At 41.1% G+C, this 16,459-nt stretch overlaps 1 protein-coding gene across 1 annotated transcript in view; it reads right to left on the bottom strand.

Annotated features, from left to right (window-relative positions):
* Nucleotides 1-337: 337 nt before the first annotated feature.
* Nucleotides 338-16,459, bottom strand: part of LOC138829927 (hepatoma-derived growth factor-related protein 2-like) — a 76,390-nt gene continuing 60,268 nt past the window's right edge. The window contains exons 2-5 of the mRNA XM_070026440.1: nucleotides 13,022-13,098; nucleotides 4,025-4,163; nucleotides 2,122-2,415; nucleotides 338-1,727 (exon numbers count right to left, since the gene is read on the bottom strand). Of these exons, the coding sequence (XP_069882541.1) occupies nucleotides 1,683-1,727; nucleotides 2,122-2,415; nucleotides 4,025-4,163; nucleotides 13,022-13,098 (555 nt within the window). The 3' untranslated portion in view covers nucleotides 338-1,682. The remainder of the gene's footprint in view (nucleotides 1,728-2,121; nucleotides 2,416-4,024; nucleotides 4,164-13,021; nucleotides 13,099-16,459) is intronic.

Raw genomic sequence — 16,459 nt, 5'->3', positions numbered from 1 at the left:
TTCTCACCTATGCCAATGTCTCCCAGTGTTCGCTGCACCTTTTATATTGTGGTTTTGTTATCAGTGGTGGCACACGTCAGTTTATAAATACAATGCACCTTGATCATGCCACTCCTTCATCATTCTCTCCCAACCTTCCCAAAACCAGCCCTGTTCTCAATTCTTGGTTTCACAGAATACATATTAAGTATTATGGTTGCCTTCCTCTCTTCATTCATCCACCCTCCCTCCCCTTGACCTACTCATACCTTTAAAGTGCCAGTTTCCTGGTATTCATTTCATTGGACTATGAGTTTGTTTTCCTGAGGAATTTTACCATCCGAATTCTCCCCTGCAAATACCATACTTCAGTTAATACATCTGTGTACACTTGCATACAAACTGTGTCTGTTTAATTGTACACTTACGAATTAGTTTCTCATTTCCATGTGTGTAAGGCCTTGTCTTCACAAAGTAAAATAATAAAATTTCCAAGTTGAAAATTATATTAAGTGAAGTAAGCCAAGCCCAAAGAAACATAGGTCCCATGGTTCCCCTTATTTGCAATATCTAGTATATGTCTGAGTCAAGCAGAAAAGGTCAGATGAGGTGATGTTAGGGAAATAAACCCTAAGATATGTATTCAAATGTTTTCTTTCATGCGATTGTTTCTAACGCATTTATAAGATTATTTCTTTGTTGCTTTGTATGTCCTTCCCCCACAGTATAACCTATGCTTTCACTGTATTTGATGTCGGTATAATTTGTGGAGGGGAAAGGGAAAAACAAGTCATTTAAACGGGGATACAGGTGGACCCATTGCGACAATGAGAAGTACAAGTTGTCATGTCGAAAACGAACTTTACAACTTCGGTGGGGAGGGGGCGGGGAGGATTGGGGAAGGGGGGGGGATGTGAAGGGATGGGTAGGGGAAACAAAGGAGGAGGCTACAATGCTTGATAAGAAATGTACTCATTATCTTGCCCATGTAATTGTAACCCCTCTGTACAGTATTTTCACAATAAAAAAAATGTAAAAAAAAATTTCCAAGTTGATGAACTCCAAAGCCAAGTGTTATTTTTCTCTATGACTCAAGTGTCTCAATGAAGATCTGCTCAGAAGTCGAACTCACAAATTACTAAGTAAGAAACATCAGCAGGGAATCTGTGTTATGTTTGCATTGCATTTAAAATGTCCTTACTAGGATATATATCAACAATAGAATGATGATCTTTTATGTTTGCACAGGCTTTTATGCTCCACCTAAAGTATCTCCTGATTCCCCTACCTTTCAAGTGAAGACAACAGCTTTTATTGGGGCGATTTTTTTTGGGGGGGGGGTCCAGTCATGGGGCCTGAACTCTGGGCCTGGGTGCTGTCCCTCAGCCCTTCAGCTCAAGGCTAGCACTCTACCACTTGAGCCACAGTGCCACTTCCGGCTTTTTTCTTTTTGCTTATGTGGTGCTGAGGAATCGAACCCAGGGCCTCAGGCACGCAAGGCAAGAGCTCTACCACTGAGCCACCTTCCCAGCCCTGGGGCCATTTAACAGAGCAAAGCCACATTCTGGAGACAGATAGTCCAATTTCCTTTGGAACAAAGAGACGAAGTTCTCCAACTCTGGCAGACCTGTTCACGTGATTACCTGACGCTGAATTACTTAACTTCTTGTGTAAAAAGATGGGGCTGCAGAGGTGCCCACCTCCTATGTGTTGTGAAGATGATTTGAGGAAATGCCAGGCATCAGGTGCTATGCAGAGAAGAAAGTCATCAGGGGCAGAACTCCCATGCTGCACCCAGAACCTCCCCCTACACCTCACCCCCACTACGCCCCCCACTGCTCCCACCGCACCCCTCCATCCCCACCGTGTGGGCCTCCCCACTCCCGGCTGGCCAGTCACCCCCTGACCTGGGCCGCCCTCTCGCTGGACCAGACACCCCTCCACCACTAATGGGATCCTGGCTGCACAAGGCCTCTGTCGGCTCTGCAGGCCGGGGAGACAGCGCCCTCCAGCGGCCACCTGCGGAGCAGCACCTGCTGCCCTGTCCAGGGGGGCGGGCGGGCCCAGAGCCTGGCCAGGCAGCTCCCCCTCCGGGTACAGGGCCCCACCCGGCCTCCCTGCCGTGCCAGGTGCCCTCCTCACCAGTCGCTCTGAGATGAGGGTGAAGTTGGTCCAGACTGCCTCCAACTGAGAGCCTCCAACCTCTGCCTCCAGGACCGCGGGGGCCATGGAGTGGCGGGCGTTGGGCGCAGTCAGGGTGGGAGCCAAGGCCAGGCTGGGCCTGCCAACCCTCAGCCTTGCTGGCCCCGCTGACCCAGCGACCCTACGACCCCGGCCCCGCGCAGAGCAGCGGGTGACCCACAAGCTCTGTGCTCTGCTCCCTGGAGAGCCAATGAAGGGCGGCCTGGAGCATAAGGCAACATTCACACCCAGCACCTAGGACAACGGAATGACTCACACTAACACCACACACACAATCATACACACCACACACAGTCACACTCCACACACCACGCACACCACACATGACCAATCACACCACACATACCACACCCTCACACTCAATTACACCACACACACGCTCACTCACACACCATACACCACTCACACCACACACCACACACGCTATCATTCAATCACACCACCCATTATACTCACACCACATACGTTCACACTCACAATCACACTACACACGCTCTCAAATCACACCACCCACACATCACACACGCTCATACACCACACACCACACACCATACACGCTCACTCACATACACCACACACGATCACACCACACCACACCTACAGCACTCACACCACACTCAGTCATACCAAACTCACATCACACAGTCATACCACACCACTCACACTCACACTCACCATACACCAAAAATACCACACACTATACGCTCACACTCAATCACACCACACACACCACACTCACACTCAATCACACACACCACACATGCTTGCTCACAATCACACCATTCATACACCACACTCACACCACATGCTCACACTCATACCACACCACACACACCACACACGCTCAATCACATCACACACACACACACCACACACACTCAATCACATCACACACACACCACTCACGCTCAAACACACCACACACCACCCACACTCACACTCGCACACACCACACACACACACACACACACAACCCCCTGGTCTGTCACCTTGAGCTGAAGAGCGCAGAGACAGCACCCAAGCCCAGAGTTCAAGCCCCACAACTGACCCCTCCAAAAAAATATCCTGAACTGAACATAGCATATATGTATATATGTGAAATAACATGGCAAAGTTCCTTTGTGTAATACTCACTAAAAAAAATGAATGAAAGGAAAGTAATATAGGCTCTTCTGGGTGATCAGGTACTAGCAGGAGGGAAGAGGGCCAAGGAGAGGGCAAATTAAGTACTTTACACATGTATGAAAATAGAATAAAACTTATTTTCAACGATTTGTATGCATGTATGGAAATGTCTGAGAGCTAATATAGTAGAAACCAGGCACTGGTGGCTCACGCCTGTAATCCTAGCTACTCAAGAGGCTGAGATCTGAGGATCGAGATTCAAAGCCAGCCTGGGCAAGGGAAGTCCCTGACACTCTATCACCAATTAACTACCAGAAAACTGGAAGTGGTGCTGTGGCTCAAGTGGTAGAGCTCTAGCATTAAGCTGAAGAGCTCAGGGATGGTGCACAGACCCAGAGTTCAAGTCCCACAACTGACAAAAAAAAATAAAGAAAAAAAAGACAGTACATATGGCTTTAAATCTAATATATTAAACTTTATTCTTAGGAGTAAATAACCAAGCATTTCTCAGTTTTCTGAGGTCTCTTTAGCAGTATAATAATTTCAGTAGTTCATCTAGACATAAAAAGTCAAAGTTTATTCCATAAATAAGAACACAATTTAATCCAAAATTACTAAGACTCTTAAATGCCATCTTATTTTCCTATAGCTATGATGGTATTTTTTCCTCCAAGACTGAATAAATAATACTAAACTAAGTGGATATCCAATGACTCACCTGTACACTTGAAAATTTCACTTTTGGATTGTTATCTATCTCCCATAAGCCTTCATTGAAACCTTTTTGTTTATTTGGTTTGCCATACTTTTCCTTATTTTCTGAGTAAGGAAATATATCCTTTGGTCCTAAAAAAGCACTAAAACAGAAGAAGATAATAAGTGCAATGCAACCTCAAATAAATATATACATAGTACATTACTAAAATAACACTATTATAGGATGCATTTCATAAAATACAAATTAAAGGGAAGACAAGGATATAAAGTCTGATGAATTCATTTCAATGAACACAATCTCACCAAGACATGAGAAGGCTCTAAGTACTGGCAGAACAAATGTTGGAAAAGTCTTTTTGGGGGGAGTATGTATGCAGATATTTTGGCTTGAACTCAGAGCCTCCCACTATTGCTTAGCTTTTTTACTTAAGGCTACAGTCACTCTACTACAGCCATAGTTCCACTTCCAGCTTGGAACACAAGAGAGCCACACAGACTTTTCTTCCAGGATGGCTTAGAATTTTGATCCTCATATCTCAGGCTGAATAGCTAGGAGTATAGGTGTGAAACACCAGCCACCTAGCTTCTAAAAGATTTTTAGGTTCCATTTCTTTGCAGAACAATAAATGTTTTCTGTTTAGAGGTAGGGATAAAGTAGGCTATATTTTATTCCAAATACTACTGTTTTTTTTCGCTTACAGTACTAAGGATTGCATCCAGGGTCTCACAGAAACAAGTCAAGCACTAAACCACAGAACTACATGTCAATCTGATATACTTTATTAATTCAGTAATGAGTTCCTAGATCCATAACACCATCTCATTTACATAAACTTTTTTTTTGGTACTGATCCTGGGCCTTGAACTCAGAGCCTGGGCACTGTCCCTGAACTTTTGTGCCCAAGGCTACAGCTTTAGACCACTTGAGGCATAGCTCCACTGGTTACTGAAAATGGGATTCTCATGAACTTTTGAGCCCAGACTGGCTAAGAACCTCAATTCTCAGATTTCAACCTCATGTGGCTATTAGAGGCAGGAATCAACAGCACCTGGTCTCATTCAGTTTAATTAAACAGGCTTTTCAGGCCCATAGTTCAAGCCCCATGAACGACAAAAAACAAAAAACAAAACAAAAAAAAACTTCCCCCCCAAACTGGACAAAGCCAGGCTGGGGAGAAAAAAATCACCAAGTCTGAATAAACAGCAAAGAGATGGTCTGAAAGCATGGTTCAAGTGGTAGAGAACCAGCCAAGCAAACGAACCAGGCTCAACGCCTCAAAGCTCAAGCTCAAACTCTAGTACTGTAAAAAACAGAAAGTACCTAATTTAAACATCATTATATACTTCTAATTAAATATGAACAGATTTTCATGTCAGTAATTATTTAATACATTTTGCTAAATGGATCTATCAATCTATTGTTTGAGCACTTTTTCTGTGCCAATAGTGAGGGCTTGAACTCAAGGCAAGGCTTCATACTCTTGCTGTCTTTTTTCTGCTCACAGCTGGTGTTCCATCACTTGAGTCACACACTCCAATCTGCTTTTCTGCTGGTTAATTGGGATTCCCAAGCACTTTTCTTTGGGCTTCAAACCAAGATACTCAGATCTCAGTTCTCCTAAGTAGCCAGGAGGCTGCAATATTTTAAGAGTCTGGGACCAGTGGCTCATGCCTGTAATCTAGCTACTCAGGAGGCTCAGTCTGATGTTGGTTTGAAGCCAGCCAGGCAGAAAATCCAAGGGACTCTCCGATTAACGAGCAAAATCCTGGAAGTGCAGGTGTAGCTCAAGTAGTAGCACACACCAGGCCACTGAAAAAGCCAAGCAAGAGTATAAGACCTTGAATTCAATATTCAGCATCAGCACACACAAAAAAATAAAATAAATATTGTAACAGTAAATATACTGTTCAGTGTTTGATCTTCACAATCAATTCCAAGTATAGGTGGGGTAAAGAATATGCTCAAGACTGATAAGTCAAAAACAAAGCTGATGAACAAAAGAACTGTCCACAGGGATACAATCCCCTAAGATTCCTGAATAGTACATAAATTAGCCCAGAGACCGCACCGCTAATTACCAAGGAACACCTTATGGTGGCTGTGGCTATGGTTTTCTCTTAGAAATGTTCCATTTTCAAATGGCCTACAAAAAGTGTTTTATATGCAAAATGGAAATAGGACATAATCTAATTACATTTTGATAGCAAATACAAAAAAATTGTGAAGCCAGGAACCCATGGATCACACCTGTAATCTAGCTATTCAGGAGGCTGAGATCTGAGGTTCATGGTTAGAACCCAGCTCAAGCAGAAAAGGCCATGAAACACTTATCTGCAATTAACTATCCAAAAGGTAGAAGTGAAACTGTGGCTCAAGTAGCTGAGCACCAGCCTTGTACCAAAAACAAAAACACTAAAGGAAAATGCCTAGGCCCTGAGTTAAAGTGCTGGTACCAGCTCGAGAAAGAGATTAAAGGGAGGAAAGAAGGGAGGAAAGGGAAGAAGGAAAGAAGAGAGGGGAGGGAGAGAGGAAAGGGAGAGAGAAAGGAAGGAATGAAGGAAGGAAAATTGTGAAAGTTCAGAGGAAAAAAAATCAGAACACAACAGGTTTAGAAATTCTAAAATATAAAAATATTATTCTTTCTCTTTAGTGGTTAAATTGTAGAACTTTCCTTTTATTATTTGCTTTTTAAAAGCAATGAGAAAATTAAGCAGTAAATTCCAAATCTAACAGTAAACTTATGTGGATTGAAGTTCTTTTGCAAATATATAGAAAAGCAGTTATGTCTCAGATTTTACCTTTTTACTAAACAGTATGGATGCCCATAAGAAAGCCCACACAAAGTCACCACAAACTTAGAACTTTTTTTTTTTTTTTTGGGGTCCAGTCATAGGGCCTGAACTCTGAGCCTGGGCGCTGCACTTGAGCCATAGTGCCACTTCCGGCTTTTTTCTTTTTGCTTATGTGGTACTAGGGAATCGAACCTAGGGCCTCAGGCATGCAAGGCAAGCACTCTACCACTGAGCCATCTTCCCAGCCCAAACTTAGAACTTTTAAGTCAAACCAAAGGGGCCATAATCAAAATATGAAGGCCTATCAGAGACAAGGACATCAAGATCAAGTCATTTATCTTTGTTAAGTAGTATTTTCTAAACAAAACGTTTCATTTTCAACTTATCAACTCTAACTTGCTGCTTCATTTACCTATTATAAAATCACAAAATATGAAACAAATCTGAAAAAGGATGTTTACTAAAATTTTATAACAAGTCAGGCACGAGTGATTCATACCTGTAATCCTAACATGTTGGGAAGGTAAGTAAAATTTTATAACAAGTCAGGCACGAGTGATTCATACCTGTAATCCTAACATGTTGGGAAGGTAAGAGCTGAGGATCATGAGACTTTTAACTGCCAAAAATTCCGAAGTGGAACTACAGCTCAGATGGTAAAGTACAAGCCATGAGCAAAAAAAAAAAAAAAAAAAAAAAAAAAAAGAGAGAGAGAGAGAGAGAGAGAGAGAGAGAGAGAGAGAGAAATCAGAGACAGTGCCCTAGCCCTGAGTGAAGGCCCAGGCTTGGCTCAATAAATAAATAGATGCTATGACAGTAAAAGGTAGAATGTTGGGGAAAAACGACCGGCAGAAGGAGAAAGGACAAGCTGGGTGCCAGTGGCTACGCCTGTAATCCCAGATCCTCAGGAGGCTGAGATCTGAGGATTACAGTTCAAAGCCAGCCCAGGCCAAAAAGTCTATTGAGACTCTAATCTCCAATAAATCAGCAAAAAATTGGAGTAACACTGTGGCTCCAGTGGCAGAACATTAGCCTTGAGTTGAAGAGCTAAGGGACAGAGCCCAGGCCCAGAGTTCAAGTCCCACAACTGACCCCCCCCCAAAAAAAGGAACATAATTTCAACAATGTACATTATATGCATGTATGAAAATACAACTATGAAATCTCTGTAAATTTACAGTAATTAAAAATTATATGCATATGTGTACACCGTTATATGTTATAGACCGTGATAGACAATTTGCTCCAGGAAAGTTAGAATGAACTTGTGACTTTAAATGAGCATCATTATTCCAAAATACTGTGAAATTTGGGAAATTATGTAATCACTTAATCACAATTAAAAAAAAAAAAGAACCTCGGGGAAGGTAGGGAGGTAAGGATGGTAGGGGGAAAACAATGGAGGGGGTAGCAATGCTCAATAGGAAGTGTACTCGCTCCCTTGCTCATGTAACTGTAACCCTCTGTATAGTATCTTCACAATAAAAAATTAAAAAAAATTATATGCATACTATACACTACATATACTATATAGTATTTTTTAAGTTTCTAAAGTTGAACATTAATAAGAGACAAAAGCAGCAAAGTATGACTAAATTTTCAAGAGTTTGGAGAGTTCGAAGACATTCTCTCAATTAGCAAAACTAGTCAGCAAAATTCAAACTGAGCTGATCTAAACTTAGTAACACTACAATAACAGCCTTAGAAAAAAAATATGCAATGTTACTATTAATTTATAAATCCCAGCAAGTATTGCTCCCAAAACAAGTCTTTCAAAGCCATACAATTCTTACTGGCATTTTATTCAACACATACTTAGCATTAGTCTAAGTAATTATTATTATTATTTTTTAATTGTATTTTATTTTATTTGAGAACATACTGTACAGAGGGGCTACAATTACATGGGCAGGATAATGCATACATTTCTTACCAAGCATTGCAGGCTCCTCCTTTGTTTACCCTTCACTTCCCTTAAGTAATTATTTATGAAAGCACCTTAGCTGTGGCCTAAAGTTCTAAGATAGAAGATATCCCTATTTTACAAATTCAGAAGGACACAAAGGTAAGTAATTTGCTGAAAGTCACATAAAATAGGCAAATGTGACTGCTGTAATCTACTTGTATTAAATCCTGTGTCAAGTGTTACAAAGCAAATTCATCATCAACCCATGACTTTACTCTCCAAGCTTTTGGGAGGTACTGACTTTGCAAATGTAAATGGTATACTTAAAAGAACACTGATAATAGCTGGGCACCAGTGGCTCCTGCCTATAATCCTGGTTACTAAGTAAGCTGAGAGGATGAGAGCTGAGGACCACAATTTGAAGCCAGACCAGCAGGCAAGTCTATAGAACTCTGACCTCCAGAAATGAATCTATGGCTCAAGTGGTAGAGTGCTAACCTTGAATAGAACACCCCAGCCCTCAGTTCAAGCTCTAGGACTAGCAAAAAAACAAAACAAAACAAAAAACACTGAAGATCAAAAACATTAAAGTATACTTTGAAATAAAAATGCCACTAAATTTTTATGAAACAAGTAGTTTTTTTTTTTTTGGGGGGGGAGGTCGTGGGGCTTGAACTCAGAGCTTGGGCGCTGTCCCTCAGCTCTTCAACTCAAGGCTAGAGCTCTACCACTTACGCTACAGTGCCACTTCCAGTTTTTTGGTGGTTTATTGGAGATAAGATTTTCACAGACTTGGGGCTGGGAAGGTGGCTTAGTGGTAGAGCACTTGCCTTGCAATGCATGAGGCCCTGTGTTTGATTCCTGAGCACCACATAAGCAAAAAGAAAAAAAGCCAGAAGTAGCGCTGTGGCTCAATTGGTAGAGCGCTAGCCTTGAGCTGAAGAGCTGAGGAACAGCGCCCAAGCCCAGAGTTCAGGCCCCACGACCTGACCCTCCCCCCCCCAAAAAAAAAGATTTTCATGGACTTGCCTGCCTGGGCTGGCTTTGAACCACGATTCTCAGATCTCAGCCTCCTGAGTAGCTAGGATTACAGGTGTGAGCCACCGGCACCCAGCTTAAAGCAGGTATTTTTAAATTTGAATATATCTTAATTTCCTTTATTTTGGTCAGTCATGGGCCTGAACTCTGGGCCTGGGCGTTGTCCCTCAGCTCTTCAGTTCAAGGCTAGCTACCGTTTGAACCACAGCGCCACTTCCAGCTTTTTTTGCTTAGGTGGTGCTTAAGTGGTGCTGAGGAACCCAGGGCCTCATGCAGGCAAGGACTCTAGCACTGAGCTACCTTCCCAGGCCTTAATTTCTTGATTATTAATAGCCTCGTTTTTTTTCCCCCTTAACCATCTTAATACCTAATTAACCAAGTAATACCTAATCAGTTTAGGTACCCAGTGTAATGCTGTGATTTAAATACAGACTTTGGGCTACATATGCTTCTAAGTGGTAACACTGCTCAGCAAGTTCAAGACCCTAGGTTTAATCTTCAGCATTGAAAATAAAAGTTCTCCATTTTTTAATGTTGGGGAAAGAATAGTCACTTTTAAATTTAAAATAGTAACCTAATGCTGGAGGTTTTAGCTCACTGAAGGAGCACTTGCCTTGTATGAACTAGGACCTCATTGGATCTCCAAGACTGTTAAAAGAAAAAAAAGAAGTAACAATGGTCTACATAAGTGCCCTATAAAACTGTAAGAATGTGTATATATATATACATACGCGTATATGAATATTTTACAAAATGCCTTAAAATCAGAGAAATCAGAAGTAATTTTTTTTTTTTGGGGGGGGAGGGAGGTCTGGTCATGGGGCCTGAACTCTGGACCTGGGTGCTGTCCCTCAGCTCTTCAGCTCAAGGCTAGCACTCTTCCACTTGAGCCACAGCACCATTTCCAGCTTTTTTCTTTTTGATTATGTGGTGATGAGGAATCGAACCCAGGGCCTCGGCCTCATGCATGCAAGGCAAGTGCTCTACCACTGAGCCACCTTTCCAGCCCACTCAGAAAGAATTTTTTAAAGTTACAAAAATAAAAAATTGGAGACTGGGAATGTAGCTTAGTGGTAGAGTGCGTGCCTAGCATGCCATGATGCCTTGGGTTTGATTCCTCAGTACCACATAAAAAAGCAAGAATTAGCGCTGTGGCTCTAGTGACTGTAGGGTGCTAGTCTTAAACAAAAAAGCTAAGGGACAGTGCCCAGGCCCTGAGTTCAAGCCCCAAACTGCCTCCCTTCCCCTCCAAAGAAAATTCAACTAATGCCAGCTACATTTAATACAGTATTTGTAAATTTGGTATGGCTCAGGATCATCCCCAAGGCTTGTTAGATTGTTGAACTCCATAGCTTACAGACTGACTCAGAAAGTCTTGGATAAGCCCTAAGAAATGTTTCTTTAGGGGCTGGGAAGGTGGCTCAGTGGTAGAGCGCTTGCCTTGCATGCATGAGGCCCTGGGTTCAATTCCTCAGCACCACATAAAAAGAAAAAAACCAAAGTGGCACTGTGGCTCAAGTGGTAGAGTGCTAGCCTTGAGCTGAAGAGCTGAGGGACAGCACCCAGGCCCAGAGTTCAGGCCGCTCCCCACAAAAAAGATGCATTGTACTTACAAATTTATCAATTTGTTGAATTGAAATCCCTTTGTACAACTAAAGACAATTTTTTTAAGTTTCAAAAAAATAATAATTTGTGGTATTTTATAATACCACTAACATGAAATGGCCAGAAATGGTGATTCAACCGTGTAGATTAGTGGTTGTTTAGAACTGAAGAGAATGGAATGATCATGAATACAAGAAACTGCTAAAATCTAATGAAATTCATATTAAAATCAACTTAGTGGTATACATTTTGTGTATATTATCACAGCGAAACATAACTGTTGAAAAAATTATGTGAGAGCTAGGATAATGGTACAGCAGTATAATCCTAGTTACTGGAGGGGCAGGTAGGACTGTAGTCCAAGACTAGCCTGAGGCAAAAATACAACTCCCTTTCCAAAAACAACCAGAATTTAAAAGGGCTGAAGGATAACTGATTAGTAAGCAGGAGGCTGAGTTCAAACCTCAGTACCACACATACACATTAATAACTGAAAGCTGGTTGCTAAGAAACATTAAATCAGACATTGTCATTGTAGCCATTTCTAGGAAAATAATTATAATTAGAAGAGGAATACCAAGCTTTGTTTCTCTTCATCCCAAATAAGCAAGCCTAAGCTACAGAAATTATTTTAAGTTCAAAACCAGTCAAATTATATAGTACTTAGAAGGCTACTAAATGATAGGTATATACAAATATAATCATTGGAAACCCATGAGATAGCTCCCAGAAAATCTTATGCATGTAAAAGTAACAGCTCAATTTTCAGCTAATTTTTGAAAAATTAAAATTGTCTCACCAAATCAGTTTGTGCCCATATCCACTAGGGACAGTAGAACAAATCAGAGTGGCTCTACTACCCATAAGCCTCTAGTACACTCAAAGGAACTGTCCAGATTTCATCTGCTCATATTTCGTACAATATAGCCTAAGGCCTAAAGCATAATATAAGATAATCCTTATGGAAATCACTTAGTTGGGCCAGGCACTGGTGGCTCACGCCTGTAATCCTAGCTACTCAGGACGCTGAGATCTAAGGATCGAGGTTCAAAGCCAGCCCAGGCAGGAAACTCCATGAGACTCTTAGCTCCAATAAACCACTAGAAAACCGGAAGTGGCACTGTGGCTTAAGCGGTAGAGTGCCAGCCTTGAGCTGAAGAGCACAGGGACAGAGTTTAGGCCCAGAGTTCAAGCCCCATGACTGACAAAAAAAAAAAAAAAGAAATCACTTAGTTGGGCCAGAGGCATGACTCAATGGTAGAGCACCTGCCTACCAAGTACAGGACACTGAATTCAAATCCCAGAATGGGGGGGGAGGGGGGAAGAAAGTCCATGTAATTTTACTGAACAGAAATATTGAATGTCCTGTAAAAACTTCCCATACAAACTTTCCACCATTCTTTTGCTTCCTTCCCTGATTAAGAAAATTAAACTTTCAATCAAAATTAAACCTACAGTGCCTTTACTATCTAAAAGTAAAAGATACATAGTGCTTCCTCAACACAAAGAGGTAGCTTGAAAATTTATTCTAAAGTTCAAAAATAATTTTAAAGTTTTGTATTTCTTTCCTATTCCTCTTTAAATTAATCTCTACTTTTTCATTTTATGCACAATCCTGAAACTTCTAATTTGCATCTAAAAGCTAACAGGACTTACATCTCATGAGTTCCAAAAAAGAAAATGGGTAGTTTGTTTGTAGGTAGTTTTACAGCTCCATCAGGAACTTCATCTACCTAAAAGAAACATTAAAAAAAAAACTACCATCATTCAGTCATATACACTTCAACACATCTGAATAAGTTGATAACATATTCAAGACAGCTGAAGATATAAAATCAGACATTTTACAGGTTCCAAATCTTATTCCCCACTCTGAAACCTAAGAAGTTCCATAAAACAAAGGTGTCTTTTTCAAATTCACTTTGTTGCAAAACCAAAGCTAATTCAGTCATTTTTTTTATGCAGTCATGTTTCTATAATTTCTCTGCAGAAAGTTATGTGCCATGCTAGCAGTAGCAAAACACATGGAATATGTACCACCATTAACTTCCTCAAATCCCCAAATTCTCAATTCTTTTTTTTTTTTTTTTTTTGTCGGTCGTGGGGCTTGAACTCTGGGCCTGTGCGCTGTCCCTCAGCTCTTCAGCTCAAGGCGAGCGCTCTACCACTTGAGCTACAGCGCCACTTCCGGTTTTCTGGTGGTTTATTGGAGATAGGAGTCTCATGGTCTCTCCTGCCCGGGCTGGCTTTGAACCGCGATCCTCAGATCTCAGCCTCCTGAGTAGCTAGGATTACAGGCGTGAGCCACCAGCACCGGGCTCAAATTCTCAATTCTTAAACTTATCTTAATCCAAGTATTTCACATAAAGAATGTCAAAATCTACATGAAGAAATGCTCAACCTCTGTAGCCATAGAAGAAATGCAAATCAAAAAAACGTTGAGATACCACCTCACCCCATTTAGAATGGCTATAATCAAGACCTCTAATAACAACAGATGCTGGAGGGGATGTGGTCAGAAGAGAACCCTACTGCATAGTTGGTGAGAGTGTAAACTTGTTCAACCACTTTGGAAAGTACTATGGAGATTCCTCAAAAGACTCCATGAAGAGCTCCCCAATGACCCAGCAATCCCACTTTTGGGCATTTACTCAAATGATCACAAACAAGACCATACAAAAGCTACCAGCCCAACTATGTTTATTACAGCATTATTTACCATAGCTAATATATGGAACCAACCGAGATGCCCCTCAGTAGATGAATGGATCAAAAAAATGTGTTATATATAAAATGGAATTCTATGCTTCTATCAGAAAGAATGACACTGCCCTATTTGTTAGGAAATGGAAAGACTTGGAAAAAAATTATATTAGGGGCTGGGAAGGTGGCTCAGGGGTAGAGCGCTTGCCTTGTATGCATGAGGCCCTGGGTTTGATTCCTCAGTACCACATAAGAAAAAAGCTGGAAGTGGCACTGTGGCTCAAGTGGTAGAGCGATAGCCTTAAGCTGAAGAGCTGAGGGACAGCAGCCAGGCCCATCCATAGTTGAGGCCCCACGACCGAACCCAAAAAAAAGAAAAAAAGTAAGTGAAGCAAGCCAGGTGCAAAGAAACATAGGTCCCATTGATTTTCCTTATTTGCTATAACTACTATATATCTGAGACAAGCAGAAAAGGTCAAATAAGATGATATTAAGTGAAATGAACACCAAGCTAAGGAATCAAGTGTTTTTTTTTTCTTTCTTGCTATTGTTTGTAACGTATTTATAAGGTACCACGTGATTTTTTTTGTTTTTTTCTATGTCCCTCCCCCACGGTATAACCCATTTTCACTGTATTTGATGTTGGTATAATTTGGGAAGCAGAAGGGAAAAAATAAGTTGTTTAAACAGGGATACAGGCTGACCCATTGCAACAATGACATGTACAAGATGCTATGTCAAAAAACAAACTTTAAGGGCTAGGAAGGTGGCTCAGTGGTAGAGCACTTGCCTTGCATGCGTGAGGCCTGGGTTCGATTCCTCAGCACCACATAAGCAAAAAGAAAAAAGCCGGAAGTGGCACTGTGGCTCAAGTGGTAGAGCGCTAGGCTTGAGCTGAAGAGCTGAGGGACAGTGCCCAGGCCCAGAGTTCAGGCCCCATGACCAGACCCCCCCCCCAAAAAAAGAAAAACGAACTTTACAATTTGGGGGGGGGTGTAAGTTGTATAGGTGGGAGGGAAGGGATGGTCGGGGGAAAACAAAGGAGGAAGCAATAATGCTTGATAAGAAATGTACTTATTACTTTGCTCATGTGATTGTAACCCCTCTGTACAGTATCTTCATAATAAAAAATTATTTTAAAAAAAAGAATGTCAATCTACTTCACAATTCTAAATGACATTCTAGAAAGCATAAACAGAGTAATGTAAAAGCTGACATTAACAAAAGTTTAAAGCAACACTTCCCACTCTGAAATGTATAATGAAAACATACTTCAATTGTATGGCTGAATCACATGGGGTTACCTGTTCCTTTATTAGTTTTCAATCTTTCAAGCCACCAAGCACTAGTATGTTCCAAGAGTTAAATAACATTTCTATTTGAAATTTCAAAAACATGGGGTTGGAGTTGTGGTTCAGGTGGTAGAGCACCAAGCCAATGAGCAAAAGTATCAGATTACCAGGGTCTGAGTCCCAATCTCAGAGAGGAGGACAAATACAAAACATTTTAATTAGAAAACAAGTTGACTGCAAATACAAGAGCTGACCCTAGTATCTATCTGTATAAGCATTACAGAATAGAAAATCTGGACTCATAATCTATAATAATGAGGGTTTCAGACAATAACAGAATAATCATCCAATAGTTCTAAGAACCTTAATTTCTCTACTTGTCCCCTCCATCCTTATACTATTATGTTGGTTCATATGCTTCTTTCTGCTAGTAAACAGCTTTAAGAGTTTGTTCAAACGCTTACTACGTGTAGGCAAATATTTTAAGTTATTTTCAAAAGTACTGCTAATAGGAAGAGGTGGCAAAGTTCCAAAACAGAAATGTACTCATTACTTATGAAATGGTAACCCCTGTACAAAACACTTTAATAATAACAAAATCTTATTTTTAAACTACCACTAGTGCCGGTGACAGTGGCCTGTAATCCTAGCTACTCAGGAGGCTGAGGATCGAGGTTCAAAGCCAGCCCAGGCAGGAAAGTCGGTGAGACTCTTATCTCAGATAAAATCACTAGAAAACTGGAAGTGGCGCTATAGCTCAAGTGGCAGAGTGCTCGCCTTGAGCTCAAGAGCACAGGGACAAGAAGCTTGCAATGTTTCAAAGTCAAAGCATATACAAAAGAGTTAAACAGATTTTCCTAAAGGGAACTGCTAGCTTAAAATACCAAAGGATTATTATATTAAGGATTATTCTAGTAAGACTCTACTGAAAAAGTAGACTAGGGGAAAAAAGGAAACAAACTGAAATTGATAAAGACCTGGAAGGAGAAGGGATCAAGGCACATTGGAAAAGTCCATCAAGCCACATACTGCAGATTTGGGCACACTACTGTACACATTGTTTTCATGAAAATATATAAATATAAAACAAAATCAATGA

The sequence above is a fragment of the Dipodomys merriami genome, unplaced genomic scaffold, assembly GCF_024711535.1.
Source record: "Dipodomys merriami isolate MVZ:Mamm:240054 unplaced genomic scaffold, mDipMer1.0.p SCAF_1790, whole genome shotgun sequence".
NCBI lineage: Eukaryota > Metazoa > Chordata > Mammalia > Rodentia > Heteromyidae > Dipodomys > Dipodomys merriami.
This window is presented reverse-complemented; position numbering and strand designations above follow the sequence as displayed.